This window comes from Pagrus pagrus (genome assembly GCF_965226575.1).
Source record: "Pagrus pagrus genome assembly, chromosome: 2".
NCBI lineage: Eukaryota > Metazoa > Chordata > Actinopteri > Spariformes > Sparidae > Pagrus > Pagrus pagrus.
In genome coordinates, this window is record NC_140186.1 from 15547716 (window position 1) to 15570431 (window position 22716).

Below are 22716 nucleotides of genomic sequence, written 5' to 3' on the forward strand. Positions count from 1 at the left end.
ACAGCTCCAGATAACAGCCATTCCCCTGACCATTATCATTACAGGTTTAGCTACAGCAGCCTGCCAGTTATGTTAATTGGAGCTGGGAGAAAAATGACACCGAGACAGAGAGGAATGGCGAAAAGGAGTTAATAAAGAGGGCCGAGCGAACACAATCCCGGTGCACTATTGTAACAGTGAGAGCAATAACAAGTGGGCTAATAGGCTTAGCAGAAGATATAGAGGATGTCACACGGTAAGAGGTGAGATTTCAGAGATACATCAAGGAGAACGCTTAGGAACGTGGCAAGAAATGTGAGCGCAAGAGTCCATAAGAAACCACTGCAATAAATCAAGTGGAGGATGTGGGAAAGTTCGATACGCAAGGAGAGATGGAAGCCCCATGCTTGACCGCAAAGCTCAACTAAACCTCTTATTTTGAGTTGTGAACGTCGAGGTGCACATGTACAGTGTCTATAATGTAACTGCTAAAGAAACTAAAGAGACACTAAAGATAAAAGTGTTTTTAAGTCTTTTGGCACACATGAAGACTCAAGTAGGGGTTAGTCAGTCTGTTGACTTATACCAGTGTCAGTGCAGATACTGATCTTAATAAGCAGATCAGTTATTTATCATGATGTGCATAGGCGTAAATCCCAGGAGGGACACGACCCCGCCATCCGAGGAAAAATGTTATTTGTCACACTGCACAGTACCGTAAAACACATGTATAATCATCACCCGTCTATATTTCTGCTGCACTTAATAAGCGTGCAGGTTGCTCTCATGTTAGCTCGTGGTTAGCTAATGTTTTCTAGCCCTCCACCGTAATATTGACCAGCGTTTGCAGCTGTCTGATTTTGAGTCGATAAGAGAAGCTGGCAATGCAACGTAGCTCTCTGTAGCTGTCAGAGTGACAAAGTGTTTGTGAGCAAAGTTACAGCACGACTTTTTTGTGCCCCTCAGGAATTTCTCTTTTTTTAAAAAAATGTATGTAGTCGTCCTCCCCAGAGTTGATATCAGATTTCGCCCCTGGTGATGTGACTGATCCACTTCAAAGACAGTTTCTTCATGAATGTCAATGTAAATTCCAGCGATTCCGCTATAAAGTATGTACATCAACTTCGTCACAGGGAGCCATTGACTCAGTTCAAGTGTCAAATCAGTGCCCTGCCTCATGTCACCCTCAGTAGAAATATTTCCAGTAAGTTTGGATTGGTACACGAAGTACACACTTTCTCAGGATCCACTGTTCCCCACTTTAATATTCTGTTAATGCACCTTAACACTCCTATTTTTTTTGGGTCAAAAATCTTAACCCTGGGAACATAAGAATGACTCTGTTGGATTTGGCATCAGGATAGAAAAAGTTTGCATTTCATCTCAAGTCTTAAATATTTGAGAGGAAGTTCAAGTACTGAGGCAACATTTCGTAGAAATTGGCCTCTCTGTCAATTTGTCAGACGTAATGTAGATGCTAACTACGAACAAAACTCATTACATTGTAACAAAGTTATGTGTTGAAACTTGTATCTGGAAGTAAACGTGTGTAAGGCTGTGATCCTGCAGAAACAAGTGATAGCTGTGACAGACACTATTCACCCTATTACAAGACACTGTACCATCAAAAGTCAAAAGTCTTGTCGAGCAAATTTGACACAAGTCTTAATAAGAAAATTGCAAGTGAGTTACAAATCATCCAGCTGTTTGTAGTTCTTCACAATCATCTTGTGCAGCGTAAGGCCCAGGATGCAGCGATGGGGCCCCTGCAAATAGTGTCTTAGACTTTCAAAAACTTTAACGTGCTCTGAGAGGCAATTTGTGGTGCAGCACAGAACCTACACACATTAAAAACACATTAGACAACAACAACTGTAGCCTAAAATCATGTTTAGCAGCCATTCAGTGCCATCACAGTCCAGGCAGACATTTAAAGTGTGTCAACAATTATCATAAAAAAATGAGTAGTATACTGCACATTACCCATGTCCACATATTTCCCCAGACTCCTCCATCACGCACCCTGTTTAATTGAGTTATTGACATGGGAATAAATGAGTTTCTGTGTATCTGCTCAGTCAGCCTGATCAGATACAGCTGCTACAGGTGCTACAGGTGGTACAGGTGGTACAGGTCAGCCTGCTGCTGTGTCAGGGTGGAACTTGTTTTGGTTAAACATTTGGCATTAAAATGGCTTAAGCCCTAAGAAAACACAGGTAAAGACTGCTAGTATGTTTATTTCGTACCATTAGCAATCAGGTGAGGATGACTTGCCATTTTCAGCATTGACGTAGGTTGCTCAGAGGATGTTATTGTTGTTTCCTGTAGAGACGAGAGTTTGAAATGCTGGCGTGAAATACGCAGATAGCAGAAGGGAAGAGAATGCCAATGGCGGGTGGTCTACTTATGGTGAGTCACGCTAGCTTCAAATTAATGGTTTTATACAAAATGCCATTCACATACGTCTAAGGCAGAGTGTTCAGTGCCTGCCATCAAAGGGAAAGGGCTGAGGAGTAATGATTCATACAAATGTAGATGATGCCGCACGTTTGGTCTTCAAAGGCACCGATGGCTTGGGATTGCTCATTTGGGAAAGTGATAAAAATTGTAGAATGCAGGCCACAAAAGGAGGGGGGGAGGTATCGCGCAGATCATCAAGCATTTTTCAAAGCTTGATGATCTGGTTAGCATTTCTTTTTAATCATAGTGATGTGTGCAGGTCGACAGTTCTGCTAGATACGTACGCACTGAGACAAAAGTGCAGCAGAGGAACATTTTGTGAGGAGACAGCACACAGGCTTCAACCTGATGTCGTGATGCACACGTGCTCGCCAGCCTGGTTGTCAGGCTCGCCCTCGTCTGTGTCATCTCCTCCGACTTCGGTTCCTCATCCTTCTTCTGTCCTCCTACGCATGTCAGTCTGGCTGACCGTTTGTTTGTCATTAACAACCCGCAGGCTCAGGGAACACTCCATCGATCTCTGCTCGGAGGTGGTGGGAGTGTTGCGGGGGCGGCGGCGGAGGTGACAAAGTGTTTGTGCGTGATCATCCTATATGGAAACTCTATCAACAGGTCCTGAGCTGCTCTCCAAGTTGTGTGTGTCCGTGTGAAAGGGAAGTTGTGGACGATACGGGGTAGGAAACACTTTGAGGCTGCTCGTCTCCTCCCAGCGGCGGCGTCTCAGGCGGCGTTCAGTGCCGAGCTCAGATGAGACGCAGATCAACAATCGAGCCTCGTCTGCTCGCGGCAGTCATTTTCCAAGGTGCTGTTAGAGGGCTGCATTGCCAAAATACCATGTTTAAAACTTCACGCTCCATTAACTGTGCAATCACAGCCGAGGGAATGGCTTTGTAATAACCTCGGTGTGACAACTGCCGGCATCTCTCGGCCTTACAGTCTGCCTCTCCAGCAACGCCTCCATCACCTCGAGCTCACTTTCACCTGAGTCATTTCCTGCTTCTCTGAATAATTACCCCCCTCCCCCTGCTCTTTCAATAAATCTTTCCTTATCTAAATCTCTCTTTCCTGTAATTCCCCAGCTACCTGTCTATTTCTCTTCCTCCCTGCCTGGAGGAATTTTATCTCAGATGTCTGTTTGCTTCCTTCTTTGCTCCCATGTCTGTCCACCAGTTAAATAATAATCTTTATTGGCATGAAGATCAATTGCATTTTTATTATTTATTAGATCTTAACTAGAAAATAAAATGCTTGTCACTCTGCCCCCTGTTTGCTGTTCTAATGCTGCTAGTGGTGGAATGAAACTAATTACAATACATTTAAGTACAAGTTTTTAGTTGTTATACATTGTTAAATGATTCATACATTCGTACAAGCATTAGCTGTCTGAGTTTTTAGCAGTTTAACCAAAAATAGATTGTTCCCCAAGCTAATTATAGGTTGTAATTTACAGCATCAATAATGACAATTTATAGGAGACGGTGTGAAAACATGTAGGCGTGATGAACACACAGGGAATTATCACCTGAATCTGCAGCATCCCTCTGCTTTACAGAGCTCCATAAAGAGTTTCAGCTCATCAACCTCAACTGTACTGTTTTGTTTCAGTCTCACAGCTCTCAGAGGGTCGTTTACGGCCGCAGCAGGCAGGTGTTTTCATAGAAAAGGCTCTAAAAACCCTCTGTGCACTACCCGCTCAGCAGGCTGATGAACACAGTAGAGAATTTACCAGCTACAGAGACTCATGTTTTCCTTATGAGTTGGTATAAAAACAGAGCTAAAAGAGAGTGGATGTTTCACATACATTCATCAGGTGTAAGGTTGGGGACCATTGACATTATAACCGATATGGTACCTGGAATTTGGTACAGGTGTCCAGCTGTACCTTTTTCTGGTACTTTGCTTTCTCTGTAAAAACAATGTTTTATTATTAGTTGTAAAATAGTTGTTTACTTACTCACGTCAGCTGAGGCTGCTGCAGGGGCTCTTACCTAGGCTTTCAGGCTATCAAACATGGCACACTATTCAGCTTTTATATATTTTTTTACCCTGTTTTTCCTCAGGTTGTCAGGTTCAATACAAAGGGACCCAAACGCAGAGACCGAGGCAGGCAGGTTGAAAATGAGCTTTAATCAAAACTGAAATCCAAGGTACGAGCAACAAACGGCACGCAAAATGCAGAAAACAAGCAGTAACCCAAGAGCAAAAAGCAAAACAAAGTAGAAACCAGAAAAGACACAAGGAATCAGGAAGCAAATGCAGATAAAGACGATGAGACGACAGAATCGTGCAACAGGCACAAAACAGATGCACCAACAAAGAGTGAGGGGAAAACACTGGCTTAAATACACAGAGGGTGATTAACTAATGACACACAGGTGTACACAGAAAAAGGGCGGGGAACCAGACAACAGGAGGAAGTTGAAATGTCAGTGTTGTGTTTACAACTTGATCCCACTGCCTCGACACTCCCCAGAAAGTTACTGCAGGTTTATATGTCTTTAAAAAATGGTCCTCCATTTCACGAAAAAGTCTGGAGCAAGTCAGAACTTCTTTTGTTCTTCTTTTCTCTCCTATTAATCGTCTCACGATGCCTCAGGTTTATCTTGCGCCCCTTTGGAGGGGCCTGACCCCGAGGTTGGAAAGCACTTGACTCAACCACTGACCTGTAGATAAAGAAGTTGGAACAGGCTCCACCTGGACCAGCCGCAGCAGTACAATCGATGCATTGGTGTTAAAGGTCCAATTTGTAAGAATGTTGATTTTTGAGTTTCACGCCCAACTGGTCAGATACCGACGCTTTGGGATTGTAGGTCGGGTGGACCGCTCTCCCAAGGCGTCAATGTTTGATGAGTTAGGAATGAGACTCAAAAATCAACTTTCTCACAAAATTGGATCTTTAACAGTCACACTTTATAATAACCTTTATTAACAAATGGTAAATGTACAGTTAATTAAACTTCAGTAGTTATGCCACTGTTGACAAACAATGAAATGCTTTATTAACTATTTATTAAGCAATTGTTAATGTTAAGTTGCAACTGATGTTTATAACACTTAGTAAATGCTTAATGAATACTGTGTAGCTCATCTATAAACATTACTTGGATGGTCATTATGAAGCTGCAACAGATGTATTCAAACCTTAACAATCGCTAAACTGAAATTTAATCAACTATAAATGTACCATTTATTAATGATGGCTATCCAATTTAAAAATATAATAATATATCAGTCTGGAATTGCTTCTCTGCAAAAGTTGAATTTGTTATCAAGTATATTTACATTGTTGTGTTAGTATTTCAACTAAAACCTCAGTGCTTCTAACACTAATGGTCTTTCACTGATTCCTCACAGTTTCTGCCTCCTTTCGTAAAGCCACCCACAGTTTCCCATCACCTCCTGATGCTTCCTCTCTGTTTCTGGCTCTGTGTTTGCAGGTGGAGTGGAGCTGGGCATCAATGCAAGTGGACAGAGACTCAAACACTGGTTCGAGTGTCTCAAAAACAAAGGGAAGAAAGTGGAGTTCTGGCATACGCTCACACAGCAAGGAGCCCCGAGCAGTGACAAACCGGACTAGATTACACAAGACATCCGTGCACACACACACACTAACACACACAAACACACACATACACACATTTGTCTCACTGGAAGATGGTTGATAACAGAGACCAAGTAATGCAGTAACAGAGGCAAAGGATAAAACATGCAATAATAATAATGTTGAAAATGAAATCCATCATATAATTACAGCACCGAGTATTAGTATATGATATTCATACTAATATTAGTGATGGTAATGATGTGTATCTGAATACATTTTGGAAATGTATTTTTTTCTAAAGGTGAACCAAATTGTGACGATGTCCTCATTAAAGTGTTGACGTAACGAAACAGTACTCACAAAAATTGTGCTTTAGACCTTACTGTATCTGTGGAAGACGCTCATATTCTGTCATTCAGATTTACACCTAATATTGAAGAAATTTGAGATTAATGTACTCAAACTTCATTCAGTGAAAGGGGCCAAATGTATGTGCACCCTAGTGACTCATAATGTGGTATATAGTTGCAGGAGAGGGGATGTTATGAAAGGGGGAAGTCTCTATTTTAGTGATCTGATGCAAAACAAACACACCGTATTATAAAGCACAAAATGATCCATTTGGTGGATTTGTACCTTTACCGTTTCAGTGTTCTTATGTCTTTCATTGTCTTTCAGTGATGGTGGCTTTCTATACACCTTCATGTCAGGCATTAACGTGTCAGTATATGTGTATGTGTGTGTGTGTGCGTGCGTGTGTGCATGAGGGCTACGAGAATATGAGTGCCTACATTTTCTGTCTGTGCAGTGTGTGTGTGTGTCTGTCTGCATTCACGCCATGCCGCCCCATTCAAGATGTCTCCACGTGACTCCCGAAGCACAGAGGTGTGAAGAAATAATAACAAAGGACAAGAGAGACACATGAGAGAGAGAAATCCTCCGCCACCGCCGCAGGTCTCAGTGGTGCGAGTGTTCCTGGCTGGAGGACACTGACAAGCTGTCAATCATGAGTGCCAGACCTTTGCCATCCCTTTCTCCCATCGCCAGACAGTCACAGGGCGACTGTAAGGAATATATCCTGATACGTAACCTCTGACCGCTCTTTTGGACTTTCCTGATGAAACGCTAAAGTTGTATCCGCAGATATTGCTTTTGAAGTTTGTGCTTTCACTTGCCGCTGCATGGTATGAACTAGCAGCTCCAATTCTGCTCCAACAGAGTTCACAGATGATGCAACATTTTCTCCCTGCAGGGCAACATCACAGCATTAATATATTAACGTGACAATTTTGATTATGTGATGTGTGAGAATATGGCTGCCTAAAGCTGGAAAATCAGCCCTAATCCACCACTGTACACCCGCACACACCGAGAGGATCCAAAAAAATATAAATATATTAGTGAAATCTGGCTGAAATCAGCCATCAGAGAGAGTCACTGCTGTGATCAATGTTGCATTCATCTTGTTACTTCCAAATTATTAGATATCAGGTCTATAGTGGTATCAAGTTCATCCTCTGGACAGGCTACACAGTATCACAGTAGTTTGTGAAGTAGTGATGAAATTTGATCTATAGGATCTATGTACTGTACATAGGACACAAGTCCCTTCATGTGAATAACTAAAATTATATTTTCCTAACCTTAACCAAAGTGCGTTTGTTGCCTACACCTCACTGCAGACTGGATATGTACCCTGGTTTCTGGTGTGATCGTCCTGGGCCCTCATTTATCAACAGCGTGTACACCCAGATGTGAGATTTATAAGACAGAATTTTAACCTTTTCTACACAACGTTGATAAATGGGGGCCCTGGCTGAACACCTCCCTGCGACTCCAGCACTGTTCATAAATGCAGTGTTTCATTCAGTCAAAGCAACCGGGTGCAGGCATGAAAGATAGCTGCACTGAAAGTCATAAACAGTTAAAAATTGTCCATGTACACGAATCCTGTAGACTTTATTTCATTACAACTTTAACCAACTGCTGTGATACTTTGTTGGAACAGAGGATAAGATCGCTGGGACCACTGTGTCCGTGTCTGTAGAACAGGATTGCCTGCTGAGATAAACTGTGTGCTGACAAAGACGATGGATCCTCCCTTACTACCACACACACAAACACACACACACATACACAAATATATACGTCCACGTACACACATAGTTTAATGTTGGGAGGTAAAATGTGGTTACACCGTCTATGGAAACACATTTGGCAGCGGGGAGCAATTGACATGCGTTATGTGTCTCTGTCCACATCTCTGCGTATCGATGGTGTACATGGGCTCGACTATCACTGAATTGTCTAAAAGTCTGCCAGGATATCAGATGCACTCCCCCGTTTCGTCTAACACTACAGCTCTGGCCATACACTGGTTCACAACAGCACACCCACAGTCGGTCAGTGGCCTCCGGGAGTTTTCTAACTGTTGAATCGATCCGGCTGCTCATATTCTTGGTGTCCTTCAGCAACCTTGTGTCTCATCGTCGACTGCAAAAAAATGGATCCTCCGCTGGTGAATTAGGTTTCGAATAAAAAGGGCTTGGGCATTATCAAAGCTTGGAACTAAACAAACTGTTTTAACAGAAAGCCTAAACATATTTTCAGTTCAATGACTCAATAAGAGGAGGGTTGGGCAGGGATGGCGGGTTTTATTCTGTACTTTTTCTATGCACATCAAAACATCCAGCACGTCAGCAGTGAGATAATCAAACCAAAACAACAACATTATCGTGTTATCCAGGCATCAAAGATGCTTTTCTGGGAATACTCAGTGCTTTGATTGGGGCTGGGCCCGGTGACAGTGATCTAATAGAGTTCACATTTCCGGCTGGATGGTGGCTTATTCCTGTCTCTGGATCTGTTGGTTTTGTTTACAGTCAACCGAATTTTCTGACTCTTGTCTATTGACCCCGCTTTGCTTATGTAATCAGTTTTATCTGCAATACAGCTGCATGTTTAGCAATTACTATCAGCTTGTATAATAGAGTGCAACCTTAGCTGATCATTCTGAATGCTGATGTGTTTACAGTCTATGCCATCTATTCAGTCTCCTACCATCAGTGTTTGTTTGTTTGTTTGTTTGTGAATACGATGATTCAGGGTATTTTTTGCTCAGTTGCAAGCTCTTGATTTAAAGAAAACAAAACCTTTACTGTCACAGATTTTGACACTTGTCTTCCTTAATAAATTGATATTAAAGTGGTAATGATGCAGGAGAGCAGGGGCGAATGAGATGGGAATTCACTACTGCAGTCCCTGTGCATTCAAAGTCTATGTCAATCACACAGTGTGGCTGCCATCCTGTGGTGGGTTTGTGTAACTACTTCGCAAAATAAATTGAAGTTGTTTCAGTGGTTGTCTGTCTTCCTTTTAATGATCCACATTGTGCTAGATACTTCAAAAACATGACAGGCAGCAAATGTGTTTTGTGAACGTGTTTATTCATCATCCTTTAAAATGATACACACGCAGGGCTTTATATATGTTTTTGTGAGGGTTGCTTCTCACTTGAGTAACTACTGAAACTGAATTTATCTAGAGTTATATCGAGTTTGAATTTTCAGAAGAAGCAAAGCAAGATAATCAAATGGCTTTCCGCACATTTGCCTCCGTTTCCACTCCGCCCATCTTCTCTCTCACGGGTCAGTCACTCTGCCAATAAAGAGCGGCACGTTGGCCTGGTCACTCCAAAGCAGCATGACAAAAGGCCGCAGGGCAGAGAAGGAAGAGAAGGAGCGGGAGAATGAAGCAGAGGTGACCGCTCCGGCCTCAACTCCTTGTTCGGTCAGCGCAAGGAAAGCTCTGTGTCTGACGTCGTCCAAAACCAGCATGTCTTCAGAGTAGAGGCCACACAGGTTGGAACCCTCCAAGAGTGATAACAGTCCTGGTTGAGGGGAAAGAAAAATGAAGGAAGATGATGGTGGAGGTCAAAAGCAGGGAAGTAAACGGATCAGATACAGGGAGATCAGAGAGCAGATGGGGAGACATGAGCTGCAAGTCTGGACTGCTAGCTGCACATCTTTTTGAGCTAACTAGCTAATTGTAGCTGGATTAAGCAGTTATTCTGGTGATATGCTGACTTTATTTGTTTTGAGTATAATTTTGAAATTGAAAGTTTTACATATGGCATCTTTAACTATTGTATACTGCCTGGTAGATAAGGAAATACACAAACTTTATGCATTAATGGTTGATGATGTGGTGCGAATAAGCTTTATTTGAGAGTGACTTACAGAGAAGAATATAAAAGATGAACAAACCTAATTTCTTCATAAGTATGTGCATGTCCGGCTGCACATCCAGCTTGATTTGGGGCAGAGTGACCTCGACTTTCTCAGGAGAGCGTGTTTTCAAATGCTCTATCATCTGACGCACAGCCGTGTCCGTCATCCTCTCCTCCACCTGCTGCAGGTCAGACACCGTGTTGGAGGGAGGCAGCAGGATGTAAAGGCTGCTGTCACCTGTGAGAGCAAACCTCGCCACCTGTTGGCAGAGTTAAAAAATCCAGGTGTTACTGTGCAGTAGGGGTTCTTAAAGTCTATCACAGTGGTACGCCTAGGACCCCCCACCCAGTCTACTCTAATCTCAAAATAATACAGAAGAAGGTTAATATAAATGAATCAGAATCTGAATCAGGAGTCAAGGAATTTGCCTTTTTGTTCTGATGCATGACAAACATAGGAGGTAGAAAAATATAAAAAATGACCAAAAGGAAGTACGACTGTTCATGATGGTAACAGGTAACTATCATCCGCATTACTTTAATACTGAAGAAAACTTTAAAATATGAAGACTCTCAGGCAAATTTTGTAGTTATAAGAAGCATGTTTTTTTCTATGATTACTATGCAAATTTAGGGATAAATATGATATAAAAAATGTGCTTCATGTCTGTACAGTCAGATTACACCAAGTTGTGACTCAGAGAAGAACATGTGGCGCAATTTGCAGCACTCTAATGTTGCTAGTGTACCTTAATTGCCTTAACTCTTAGAGTACCTTTGCCTCACATCTCTCTCTACATGCCCTTCTTCAACTCCCCTCACAGTTTGAAAACCACTCAAGTAGTTTGTGGATGTGTGGGTTTAAGATAGATGTTGGCTGTTTGTTACCTGTGCCTTCAGCTCAACGATGTGCGCCATTACCAACAAGTAATTGTTCTGATAGAGGAGCGGCACCTTCTTCAGATCACCATCCAGTTTTGAGAAAAATCCTTTCTTGGGCTTCTCATCAAACTTGACCTTCCACTGACCTGATACACACAAATAGACAGTTTATAAGTTTCCACCGCTTTCACATAACACACAGTTGTGCACACACACTTTACTCACCACTAAAGGAGACAGCGTCAAGCATTATCAGCTGTGTACTAGGTGAGACTGAGTCAACCAGATGCTTGATTTTATTGTTGGTCTTATTTGCCACCCAGTTGTTGATCATCTGTGTGTTTTCCTCGCTGGACTCCAGCAGCTTCACGGGCTCCGCTTCATAGAACTGGATGGACTGGTTGGTAAAGGACTCAGTCAGATTCATTTCTGAGGAAGAGAACAGAGAAAATGTGATGCACCACGGATCCTTTGTGCTCCTCATGCACTCAGAATCTCTGTATCTATCTCTTTGAAAGCTTCAAAGAATGATTGTAATACGTGGGTTGTAGTAGATCTGAGAAGCCATCTGCAAGGAGCTGGCCAACTTCTCTTTCAGCTTCTTCAACTGGAAGTGAACACAGTGGAAGTCGTGAGGCACACAGACAGCCCTTTCAATGGCTCTGCGCGTGTCTCCCCTTGCACCTGAAGGTAACAGGATGAAGGAAAAAGCCATAATGTAGAAACACTGTAATGTAGAGACAACAGAAAGCTGAAAGGCAGGTCTGACATTTAATATAGGTCGAGAGAAACTCCTGTGACATTTAAAATCGAGAAACATTATGTTTATGTAACTTCCAAGTCTTATAAAAGTTTATGTTATGGTAACACTGGAAAATGCTGCCTTTTAGACCAAAAAATCCTAAAGGATACGGTTGCTAAAGGCAGAGTGTGATCTAATCAAACTAATAACTCTAGGTGGGATTGATCACAAGATTTACCCATACGCAGATGACACTGCTCTCTTGGAGTCTGACCCCCGAGCAATCAACCCCACACCTGCACCAGCTTATTATTTCCTTTTGAGATGTCTCAGGCCATACTACTTAAGAGGAATTCTGGGATTATTAAACATGGACAATATATTTACATGTTTGGGTGTGAAAATGATTAATTCTTGCTTAAAGTTTCGGAATCCATCCAGTAGATCACCTCTGCATGGTTGAGTTACATCCATTAAAAGTGCTTGTTTTTGCCGCCGACAGGCTGAGGATGTTATTTTAAGTGTCTGGCAACATTAAAGAAATGATTCCAACGGAGATATAGCTTTTTATTAATAATAAGTTCCACTTTGTAACCACAAACACAAGTCTTGCTCGAGGAGTCACGGTCTAAGATCTTGTGAACGGCGTTTGCCTAGAGGAACTGCCAAGAAGAATTTATTTACAAAGTCATGGCTGACTACTTAACCGAGTTTGACAATCTAGATGAGGAAACGACTGTAACAACTCAAATGATTTTAGATCAATACTTCTTGAACATGACTGTGTTTCTGGTTACAAAAAGGATCTTGCACCTTGGCAAAAAGGTCAAATTCTGAATTAATAATTTCCCTAATATTGTCAGACACAGGATATCAACCTCAGCCTGTCAGCACTTTTGATGGAAGTAACTTTGAAGGTTGGAGTTGCCTCAGAGGATGACACTGCAGCCATGATGAGGCAATCTACTGGACCAATTCCAGAACTTTTGGTAAGTTTGTATCATTTACACACCAACAAATTTAAATAGAGGACTCAGGTTTAGAAACACCTAAATTTCCCTTTAACTGGCAGAAAACTATGTCAAAATCACTGAGATGATCTGGATCCAATCATTCTGACCACCATACAGTTCAAAATAACTTATGACAAATTTCTGGGATTATCCTGGCAGACTCGTTCCAGCACTTTCGACAGATTCTTGATTTTTTTGGGGGATCTGCCGATTTTGTAAAACAGATTAACATGGTTCTTGGGCCACTCCTGAGCAGTTTTTGTGATGCGGCAGGCCACATAATCCTGTTGGGAGGGCCACTGCCATCAGGGAGTGCTCTTGCTATGAGTGGGTGTATTTGGTCTGCAGTGCTGTCAGTTCATAGACCCAAGAAAGAACATTACATTGTAAAAAAAATGATCAGTGTTAGTCACCTGTCAGTGGTTATAATGTTGAGTGTAAACTCTCAGTTTATACAAAAAAGGTTAAGTAATTTCCTGAACAGTGACACTGTAGTTTTTTAACATTTTTCAAACAGAAGGAAATCCTGTTTTTGTTGGGAAGTATTTTCAGCGATGGATTTGATGCACTTTGAAGTATTTCTTGCAGCAGGATGGTGTTTGTAGTTTTTTTATGAGTTACATAGATGTGACCAGGCTTTGACTATGCTTAGGAATAATTTCTTTAAATGATTCATACCTAACAACAAATGGGACAGTATCCCGCTGATACTGATGGGAGAGAAGAGCAAGTTGCTTGAGGGTTGAGATTCTTTGAGGTAAGAATACAGCTTCATGGAAAACTCTGTAATGGATTCCTGCAACATGGGTTCCCCCGTGCGACTGTTTTCATCCAGGCAGGGCTCCCACGCTGTGGTGAAGCTGTTGCACGAGAAACGAGTAGTCGGAGGAGGAACTGGAAGAAAGTTCGGCAGACAGGTAAAATGTACATGAATGTTGTGCCAAATTTTCATAACAAAACCTCAACATGGATTAGAAATTAAGTCATCTTAACTGCAGACAGAGGCGATTGCTCAATTTTATATTTTCTTTTTGATTTAAGTGCTGCCTTTGAAACTGTGGCTCACAGTATCCTCTTGCATCGCTTAGAGACTTGGTTAGGCATCAAAGGCATGGCTCTAAGCTTATTATACTCGGATCTCTCCAACAAAACCTTTCCTGTTGCTGTAGGAAACTTCTTCAACGTCTCATCTGACTTGTGGTGTCCCTCAAGGCTCCCCTTTTGAATTTAATTCATAAACATATTATTTTAAGCTGACAACACTCAAATATAGATGCCGTTAAACCCCTTGGATCCTAGCTGGCTGACTGAACTCAAAACCTCTCTGTCAGATATTGAAACCTTAATGCAAATGTAATAATGAGAAGTCAGGGGTCTTGCTCGGCTCTCTTGGAGTAAATCTGGGCAGTCTTTTATTAAGAAAGTGTTACAATGATAAAGTTAATTAGTATTATTTAGTTTGCTGGTAAAATGCTTAGATTGTTGTTAAAAAGCTAATTAGGAGCTTGATGTTTTTGCCATTTACTAAAATAAGTTCTGGTTCCAAATTGTACAGACTGTGTAACATAGCAGTCTATGGAAAAGGTTGCCAAACCTACCTTCAACAATAATGTTAACAGTGCTCAGCTTTTCCCCCTCAGCAGATTGACAAGAGTAAGTTCCAGCATCCTCCATCGCAGTGCGTCTGAGTACGATGGATTGATCATGGTCCATTGGATAAAGCTGTTCAACTTTCTCATCATCGCCTGTTGAACCGTCACCAAGATTTAGCCGTGTCATCATGCCAACACCCGTCTCTTTGTACCAAAGTGCATTGGCCGTGACTTGGCTGGAAGGTGGGAAATGGCACGGGAGTTGAACGTTGGAGCCTTCGTTTATCTTCATGGTGTAGACAATTGTTGCTGCAGAGAGAGACACAAACACTTTAAACTTGATCAGATTCAAGCTTTTTGTTGAATGTTGCATAGATGCATGTATGTATGTTCCTCACCAACGACTGTAATAAAGTATGTCCTTATGATCTCGACATCTGTCTCCTTTGCCAAACACACATAGTCGCCCTCGTCAGCAGCAGTTACAGGGGATATAGCGAGATACAAGCCATCCTTTTTAAGTGTTGTTGAACCAGGCGACTGGGCATTTATTTCTTTGCCTGTGTTTTAAGAAGAGATGTTTTTTTTAAAATGAAAAAACACATAACTGTATTCTTTTGTAATACAGTGAGAATAATGGTGGTAGTTGTGGAAATATTATAAGACCATTGAATTTCCAGGTTATGGCTGCATCAGTGAATTCAGTCTGAATTGAGAGACAGGGCAGCTCCAGAGTTGAACCAGGCATCACCCGGAGATGTGTGCATGATGATAGCTACACAGAAACACAGAAACAAGCTGCCATATAAAAGAGAAACCCTCATTTTCATTAAATAATTAATGGTTATTGAAAACATTGTTAAAGAGATCAATTCTACATTTCTCAGGTACGTTTACCTCAAAAAGGAGCTGCAGAAAGAGACAAAGTATGGCCTGTAGTCTCATCTAGAGCAGAGCAGAGAAAATCAAAGGAGATTAGTAAGTTGATAGAGTTGTTTTTTTAAGCGAGGATTTCAAAATAAATATGGCACCAAGCCGGAAACAAGATCGATATGTGGCGCAATCTGTGAAACCTAGTGATGTTGTCCACTTTTTAAACATTTTAAACTGTGATTCTCTATAGCTTCCACTTGGAGAGGGTATATCGTTGTTAAAACAAATCCCATAAAAAAACGAAGAGGAAGTCAAGTTATAGCAGTAATGCGTAATATACTGTGAATGATATTCCTTCAGTTCAGTGATTAAATCAACAAAAAGTCAAACACTGTAAAACACTGAATCACTCACTTTTCAACTTTCCAAATGTATCCAATTTCAGTCACCAGTTGTTGTTTTTTTTCCCAGTAATGTTTCTGCTCACACGATCTACCACCTCTGACTGTCTGCTGCCCTACACTGCAACCAACATTGACTAACCTGTGATTGTTGGTTTAGAGATGTTTGTTTGCTTAATGCAGGTCTTCTGACTTGCTGGAAATCACATGATTTCACATGCTGGCAACAGATACCAAGTGGGATGATTTATATTCTTGTTTTTATATGGCCTTTATTGCATTTATTTTGCATTGCATTTGCATTTATTGCTTATGATATTAGTGATTAAGTCCATCATCACTAAATGTTGACAAGTGGAACACAGTTACGAGTACTTGGGGGTGGATAAGCAGTTTCACTTTTGCTCATTTCCAATTTGCATAAAATAATGTTTTGGCCTGAAGTGTTTTACATAATTTGATTTTGCCAAAGGTTGCATGAGTAGGCTTACTACACACAGACAAAGACACCATGGAGGGAAAATACAAGCCGAGTTTGGCAGAAAACAGTATTATGGACATAAATCATCACATTCTTAGTGAACCAAGAATTTAATTGCACTGATAACATTTATTTCTGCATAAAGATATTGAATCTTGGAACAATATAGCAATAAAGGAGCAAAACGATGTAGGCAATGTGCCAACAAGTGTTTTAATTGGATCATTAAATGAATACATTGAATACAATGTACATTTAATAGCATTGTATGTTGATGGGTTTTGGACTTACCATGATCCCCTGCTAAATACCCAATTTGATTTACCAGTAAAAGTTTTTAGATTTGACTTAAATACTTTGATTTTTGCAAATATTTTGATGTAAATTCAACAAATTTTAGTTTTTCAATTTGAAACAAATGGCTTAGAAAGACAAAAGGGTCATACACTTCAGCCTTAATAATAATCATTTATCTTTTCTTCTCTAATTGCTGTTGTACTCTAACAGCTCATGTTACAGCTTTTTGTTTATCATAGGTAAATAATTGTAGCACTTCTTCATGTTCTGCTAAGGTTCCTGTTAGTATCTCCACCGAGGTTTTGTTTTCACCCATGTCCTTTTGTTTGTGTGTTTGTTGGTTGGTGGTTGGTGGTTGGTCAGCACAAAAACTACTTATCAGATTTCCACTAAACTTGGATGGAAGATGAGTCTTGGCCCAGAACAGACCCCAAAATCTTTTGGTGTGGATCCGGATAAAGAGACAGGTCCAGGACATTTTTTCTTACTTTCTTTAACATTGGGTGTTTTTTGACATTTGTGTTAATTCCTCAGGGAATAACACGTGGATCTTGAGGGAAAAAATCAGGCATATTTAGATGGCTGGTATCTGAGTGATTACAATTTGATGCAGATTTAAGATCTGGTCATTTAAAATTCTGGTTTAGCAGTTATGGGTTGTTTAAAAGTTCGAGTAATACAGGGCTATCGAGTTTGATACTGGATCCAGCTTGATTAAATCAAAGGGGACTGTTGGGCCTTGGCAGAGGTATGCACTCTACGGGGTGCCATTCTAGCATAAATAAAGTTTTAAAGAAACAACAATTTTCTATAATGTGTAACCAAATGTTATCTTTTGCAATGGTGGGATGTAACTAAGATCTTGTACTTGAGTACTGTACTTCACTTGAGTATTTTCTTTACCTCTACTGCACTAAAATGGACAGGGAAATGCTGTACTTTTTACTTCACAACATTTATTTGACAGCTTTAGTTACTAGTTACCTTAAAGGTTAAGATTTTCTAATACAAATCATGCAAACAGCCTATAAAATGCAATGTTTTGGTCTAGATGAAACTACCACCGAACAATAAATACAAGTAGAACTAACAACAACTAAGTAACTATTTTGATGATGAAGAAATTTGCTGTTGCTCGTTTTAATGGTTTAACTTCATTTTAATTCATTTTGAATTATTTGGAGATTTGGACCATTTACAAGCTAAACAATCAATCAAATACACCAATAAGAAAAATCATTAGTTGCAGTCCTAAATAGTAAAAAAAAATTAGCCCCACCACAGCAGTAAACAGCTAAGCTAACAGCTGCAGGGGGCAATGACCTGCCTACTTTTGCTTAAAATATTTTAAGCCAGCTTCATTTCCCTGATTACACTTACAGTCTTCTGCTTCAATGCAGGAATTGTACTTGTAATCGAGTACTTTAAGTAAACACTAGAGTAAACACTCCCCACCACTGATCTTATGTAAGCCAGTGGGTCGATCGACAAATCGACAGTCGATTAAGTGGACTGACTCCCGAGCAGATCTTTCTTTGGGCGTAATCAGTCGTGAGCAATCGAGAGCCGGGTGTTAGAAAAAAAAAAGGGACGAGGCTCAAAACTTCAACAAAAGCTTTTTTTCGCACTCGTAAACCCCACAAAGTTTGAAAGGGACGCTTTAAACAGAACTGCTACAGATTTTACAAGTATGTGACCCGTGTTTTAACGTCGTGGAGTCGAGTGGGGCTTCCCTGGAGAGAAGACTGACTTAAAGAAAGTAAGTTTTCATCCTGGTCATCTGATCGACTAGCGGAAAGAGAAACAACAATGGCAGAGACAAACAACACAGCCAGTTAACAAGCTTAGCTGCTCGTTTATTTCACTTCACCGTGGTCCAGTCCGCTCAAACATGTACTGGAGCTGTTTACTGGTTTCATGCCCGTTTTAGCTCACAAACTGGTTAACTTTATCGCATAGCTTGAAGATATGGTACTGCGGGCTATTTGTGTGTGCGTATGAGCATGCGTGTGTGCGTACTTTAAATGTTTAAAGAGAAACACACAGGCACACAGAGGCAAAAAGTAAAGTTAATCTCCAAACTAGTCCACGAAGTTAACTTTTAAGCTCCAAAACTCTGCCACACATAAGTGAGCACTGCAGGCAGTGAATGTCAGCACATAGACATCATAAAATACTGTGTGTGTACATGTTTTCTATATTGATTTTCTTGCTTTCTCTGAACCCACAGTGAGCATCAAGCTACAGGACCCCAGGGTGTAAGAGGCGATCACCATGGCAACGCAGTTCAGTATCGATGATGCCTTCGTGCTGGAAGGAGACGAGGAGGAGGGAGCTGTGTCCGATGGAGACACCGAGGGATGGAAGGGCAGAGACAAGGACAGAGAGGGAGGGGAGATGACATTCGGTCCTCTGACCTTCTCCAAACCTCAAAACCACCCCTCGCCTGCTGCCACCGGCTCCCTCGAACACAGTAACCTGAAGTATCAGGTACGCATGCACCTACTCGCGTGTACAAATATATGTTGTTCACTTGAAACTGCAACTCTTTCATCATCTGCTGCTTCTAGAATCTGGAAAATGAAGACGCTTTGGGCAGCAATGGCAATTCCTCTTTCAATAACTTCTTCAAAATCAGGTGGGTCCAACAGGCACGGCTGTCGATGTGACTCAGCTTCTCCTGCTTTTGACTGCTCGTTGTTTGAACATCTGTTTCCGCTCTCTCCTCACAGTGACCCCGCGACTCTGTCTTACTGCAGCTCCCAGTGGTCCTTCAGCACCTTGAGTTCTGTCACACAGCTTTCTGCACACTGCTGCGGGTACGTTCAAACAGCTCAAACACATACACGCTCACTGACACACGAACAACAACGAACACAGTCACTCTAATTAATGTCTTGTTTAGGTGGGTTTCCCATCCGCTGGTGAAGAAAAACAGAAGAGTCGTTCTTGCTTCATTCCTTCTCCTCATCACTGGAGTTGGTAAGTCTAAAGAACAGTTCTTGATTAGGCATTAAGTTAAAGATATCCAACCTGAATTTCATCCTGTGATATAGCCGTATGTAATAGAGAAGATGACGATCTATGATTGATGTTGCGCCCCTGGTATAATGTTTGTCCAATATTGCTTTTACTCTTTAAGATTAACGGCTTATAATTTACAGTCGATGGCTTCAAAATTTTTTATTTTTGTATGCATTTGTCTTTGGTGAAGTAGATAAAATTACATTTAAGTGACTAAAATATGAAATTATAACATAAACAGCACAGAAACCACTTTGAAATTATACATGTGCTCCGTTATTTTGATGCCAACATACTGCTTCGCATAGTTTTGCAAGTTTACACTTGTTAGTTTGCTCAGTGTTGTGTCATTCGTTGACATGATTAGCACATTGTACTTTGTACTCTTGTTGATCCTCTTTATATGACAGCTTTTTGCCAGCTTCAAGTAAATGGAAAAAAAGTGTTTAAATACTTAAAATAGTATTTTTCCAACTTTAATGATGTATTTTGTGTTTTGTGTTTTAGCTCTAATTTTCACTGGTGTTGTCATACAGCTGAATCCAAATGCAGGTAAGGACAAAAAAACCATACGGGTAAACTTTATTTAGTCCCTGTCCAGAAATGGCACTGTGTTGGTCCAGGTGCAAGATGTAGATAGTTGAATGAGTGGACACAGAAGCAGAAAAGCAGTGAAAGAAACAAACATTTCATGAAACAAATGCCGATGAAAATTACTAAACTGTAAACAAATCATCATTTTACAACAAAATACAAAACATCTAAAACACATGAATAAATGAAATGACCAATTTCATAACATATTTATTACATATTTACAAATTACAAGACAAAACAAAACATGTCCTTCTCTCTCTTCGTATTTGAATTGTATAATTCAGAACTAAATATTTATTCTGTATTTTGGCCGCCCACAGATGAAGCTCGGGGGCTTTCTGTGCAATCTTGTCTTCGTTTTGTTGCTGTGATACCATCACACACACACACACACACACACACACACACACACACACACACACACTGTGCCAGTTTGATGGTGGAGAAGCAGCAGTCAGTCCAAAGGCCAATGTCCTTTCCAGGATATAGAGTGTTTCTTAACCCAGAACTCAAGGCCTGTGAACTTTCTGTCCTGCCGATCTTAAAGCTCTTATTTTACAACTGTCATAAAGGAATAGAGCTGAAAAAAGAAAAAACATGTGGTTTGGCTGAGCCTAAGATATTTGAGTTGTAGATGAGAATCTTGATCTTTGATGATCCAGAAGATGGCTGAAGGTGAACAAAAAAACACCTTTCTGAAGCCTTTTGTGAGGTCAATGCACAGTAGCAGTACGCTATACAAGTAATATTATGATTGTCTCAGCTTACAATTTATCTGCTGCCAAGTACTGCACAAGTAAAAAACAACTGAGAAATAAATGACTGTGGAGGGATATCTATAAGAACAGGCACGTAGCTGTACCTTAGCTCATCACTTTTATTTGTTCTCATTTTGAATAAAAGGATAAAAAAGATTATGTTAGTAACTCTTTGGATGTAAGATTTAAGTAGTTTTTATTTTTCAGTCATTTAAGTCTCTTATAAAGGAATGGTTAGACATTTTGGGAATACACTTAATGTGCGTTTAAGTACACACATTTGGGTTATGTACAGGATGCAGTAACTTCCTGGACTCTTCTCTGGCTTCCTGGCAATCTCGCAGAGATGACAAGATTCCAGGAAGTTACTCTGCCTGGTCAAATAGTCCTGCACATAGTCGCCAGTACAACAATAAAACATTTTTTTTATACTTGTAAATCATTGACATGTATGAGGATTGGTGGTGCATCAAGCCAGTATATACCAGAGATGAGTGCTGCCATGTTGTGCTTGTAATGTTGTTAGGAGTCAGAGCTTGTGCAGCACTGTTTCGTGCTGTGGAGTCGAGGCATCGTTATGTTTCGTTATCGGTAAATCAATCATGAGGTTTCACCCCCTTTTTTATAGCATTGAAAAAGTAATTAAAACCAAACTTAGCAGTAAAACAAACACACATCAGATTGATGACAGAAACCATCTTGGGAAAAAATTTGTTTGATTTCTATTGAACTTTTTAGTTTTGCCTATGCCCAATCTGCTAACATATACAGAACGATATATAGAGTCAATGGGATGAACAGATATAAAATGTAAATTTGTGAGTTTTATATGTTTTTTATGACTTTTGGACTGAGCTGTATGTTAGCTGTTTCCTCCTGTTTTAAACATTTGTGCTAACAGTCTCCTGCCTGTAACTTCATAGTTATAGTACAGACATGTGAGCGGTATTGATCTTCTCATCTAACTCTCGACAAGAAAGCGAATAAGTAAATTTCCTAAACTATTCCTTTAATGTGTGGTTGTATTAATTGGGTCGTGACGTATTGAAACTGTCCTTGCAGGTGTTTCAAGTGCTATTTTCTTTGTACCTGGATTTCTGCTCTTCATCCCTGGAGGTAAACTGATCATTTGGTTCCCAGAACTTTTGTTTACTTTCCCTGGGCTTGTACCAGTAAATGGATGCCTTGTTTTGTAGACATTAACAACATGATTCCCTGTATCTCCTCCAGTGTACCATGTGATATACATCAGCTGTGCTGTCCGCGGAAGAAGAGGCTTCAAATTGTTCTACCTACCTTATTTTGAAAAATGACATTTTATGAGCTGACACCACATGTTCACTACGTTTCTTTGTTTGCTATCTTAAGATGAATTGTATTTTTTTGTCACGTGTAACAAAAATGTGTTGTCACATGGTTGTTTTTTCTTGTCATTGTTATGACCACTACTTATTCAACCACTCAGTGCCTCGACTATGTTTCCACTACATGAACTGAACTTGCTGTATATGTACACGAAAAAAGAAGGAGATTGGTCTTGCCTGTGTTTTCAATGTCGTGTGAATAATGACTGTGAAATTACAATTAAACTTTTGTATATTTTAATTTGTGTCATTTATGATTGTTCCCAAACGAGTGCAATGTTAGAGTCCTTCCCAGTGTGACATTAGTCTATAGACCCTGGATGATGATGTAACCTACAGCTGAGCTCACAAGGCAGTTTAAGTAAGGAATAATGCAACTACTGTCTTTTGAGATAATAGTTCTTCAACTGCAGTTTCATACCCAGTGGTCTTCAGTCCTGCCACTCAGGAAACTAATTCAATCAAAAACCACTTTGCTCCT

At 40.5% G+C, this 22716-nt stretch overlaps 3 protein-coding genes across 4 annotated transcripts in view; 2 read left to right on the top strand and 1 right to left on the bottom strand.

Annotated features, from left to right (window-relative positions):
- doc2g (double C2-like domains, gamma) overlaps window positions 1-9339 on the top strand; it is a 41996-nt gene extending 32657 nt beyond the window's left edge. The window contains exon 11 of the mRNA XM_084343006.1: window positions 5877-9339. Within this exon, the coding sequence (XP_084199132.1) occupies window positions 5877-6016 (140 nt within the window). The 3' untranslated portion in view covers window positions 6017-9339. The remainder of the gene's footprint in view (window positions 1-5876) is intronic.
- Window positions 9340-9463: 124 nt separating this feature from the next.
- serping1 (serpin peptidase inhibitor, clade G (C1 inhibitor), member 1) lies at window positions 9464-15803 on the bottom strand. Its single transcript, XM_084368961.1, has 11 exons — window positions 15728-15803; window positions 15338-15385; window positions 15107-15215; window positions 14839-15000; window positions 14447-14749; window positions 13527-13742; window positions 11634-11777; window positions 11319-11522; window positions 11100-11239; window positions 10249-10471; window positions 9464-9872 (listed from the first exon to the last, which is right to left on the bottom strand). The coding sequence occupies exons 2-11, from the start codon at window positions 15383-15385 to the stop codon at window positions 9625-9627; spliced, it is 1797 nt and encodes a 598-aa protein (XP_084225087.1). The 5' UTR covers window positions 15728-15803; the 3' UTR covers window positions 9464-9624.
- A 2214-nt stretch (window positions 15804-18017) lies between these two features.
- On the top strand, window positions 18018-22476 carry tmem134 (transmembrane protein 134). Of its 2 annotated transcripts, none has more exons than XM_084373093.1 (8): window positions 18018-18251; window positions 18723-18982; window positions 19063-19130; window positions 19225-19311; window positions 19398-19474; window positions 20024-20068; window positions 21934-21987; window positions 22102-22476. In XM_084373093.1, exons 2-8 carry the CDS (start codon window positions 18767-18769, stop codon window positions 22182-22184), a joined length of 630 nt encoding a protein of 209 aa, XP_084229219.1. In that variant the 5' UTR covers window positions 18018-18251; window positions 18723-18766; the 3' UTR covers window positions 22185-22476. The 2 variants fall into 2 exon arrangements, with proteins under 2 accessions (XP_084229219.1, XP_084229220.1); XM_084373094.1 differs by lacking the exon at window positions 18018-18251 and adding an exon at window positions 18320-18385.
- The last annotated feature ends 240 nt before the right edge of the window (window positions 22477-22716 follow it).

Excerpts from the sequence above, each read along its gene's own strand:
- tmem134 (XM_084373093.1), top strand. The coding sequence starts at position 18,767 with ATGGCAACGCAGTTCAGTATCGATGATGCCTTCGTGCTGGAAGGAGAC. Across the intron at positions 18,983-19,062 it reads ACAGTAACCTGAAGTATCAG|AATCTGGAAAATGAAGACGC; the intron begins GTACGCATGCAC and ends TGCTGCTTCTAG. Across the intron at positions 19,475-20,023 it reads TCTCCTCATCACTGGAGTTG|CTCTAATTTTCACTGGTGTT; the intron begins GTAAGTCTAAAG and ends TTTGTGTTTTAG.
- serping1 (XM_084368961.1), bottom strand. The coding sequence starts at position 15,385 with ATGAGACTACAGGCCATACTTTGTCTCTTTCTGCAGCTCCTTTTTGAG. Across the intron at positions 15,001-15,106 it reads CATAACCTGGAAATTCAATG|GCAAAGAAATAAATGCCCAG; the intron begins GTCTTATAATAT and ends CTTAAAACACAG. Across the intron at positions 10,472-11,099 it reads TCGTTGAGCTGAAGGCACAG|GTGGCGAGGTTTGCTCTCAC; the intron begins GTAACAAACAGC and ends CTCTGCCAACAG.